General features: G+C 33.1%; 1 protein-coding gene across 3 annotated transcripts in view; it reads right to left on the reverse strand.

Moving 5' to 3' along the window:
* Positions 1 to 330: 330 nt before the first annotated feature.
* MPPED2 (metallophosphoesterase domain containing 2) overlaps positions 331 to 604 on the reverse strand; it is a 210,468-nt gene continuing 210,194 nt past the window's right edge. For all 3 annotated transcript variants that reach the window (XM_074275519.1, XM_074275518.1, XM_074275517.1), the window contains exon 7: positions 331 to 604. This exon is cut by the window's right edge and continues 83 nt beyond it. In XM_074275519.1, the coding sequence (XP_074131620.1) occupies positions 569 to 604 (36 nt within the window). In that variant the 3' untranslated portion in view covers positions 331 to 568.

Below are 604 nucleotides of genomic sequence, written 5' to 3' on the forward strand. Positions count from 1 at the left end.
AGGAGAGCATGTGCCTTGAGGTGCGTGCAGAGATGACCCTTCAAAGTCAACTTCTATCCAGAAGTCTGTTAATACATCGGGGCCACATTTACAAACAAAGGACATCACAAAATAAAAATCAAACATTACTCAACAGTTGTGCAAATTTGAATGATTTTTATAAAAAAAAACAACACTGCCTCTGTCTTTTTTTTTTCTTCCAGCTTATATCATATAAAATAACATTTCTTATTTCTTAAAAGAAAGCTTGGCTGTCCTTTGGAGAACACTAATGATTTACAATGGCATGGTCATTGAGAAAACAGGAGTCATTTTACAAATCCACAATGCTTTATCGATTTAAAACGAATGCTGTATTTCAAAAAAAAAATTTTTTTTTAAAGAAAGAAATAGAAAAAGAAAGGGAAAAAAAAAAGCACAACCTCTAGCGTCATTTTTGTACCAGCAATTTTACAAAAACCTCACAGAATTTGGAAAGAAACATGTAAGAGAATGTAAGTTTAGAATTAGAAAAATGGCAGTTTATCGACCTTCCTTCCATCGCTCCAATTGGGGCATTTAGAGTGCTTCATGATCCTTGAGGGTTTGGAAGGTCAAATATAAT

Source organism: Sminthopsis crassicaudata, chromosome 6 (genome assembly GCF_048593235.1).
Source record: "Sminthopsis crassicaudata isolate SCR6 chromosome 6, ASM4859323v1, whole genome shotgun sequence".
NCBI lineage: Eukaryota > Metazoa > Chordata > Mammalia > Dasyuromorphia > Dasyuridae > Sminthopsis > Sminthopsis crassicaudata.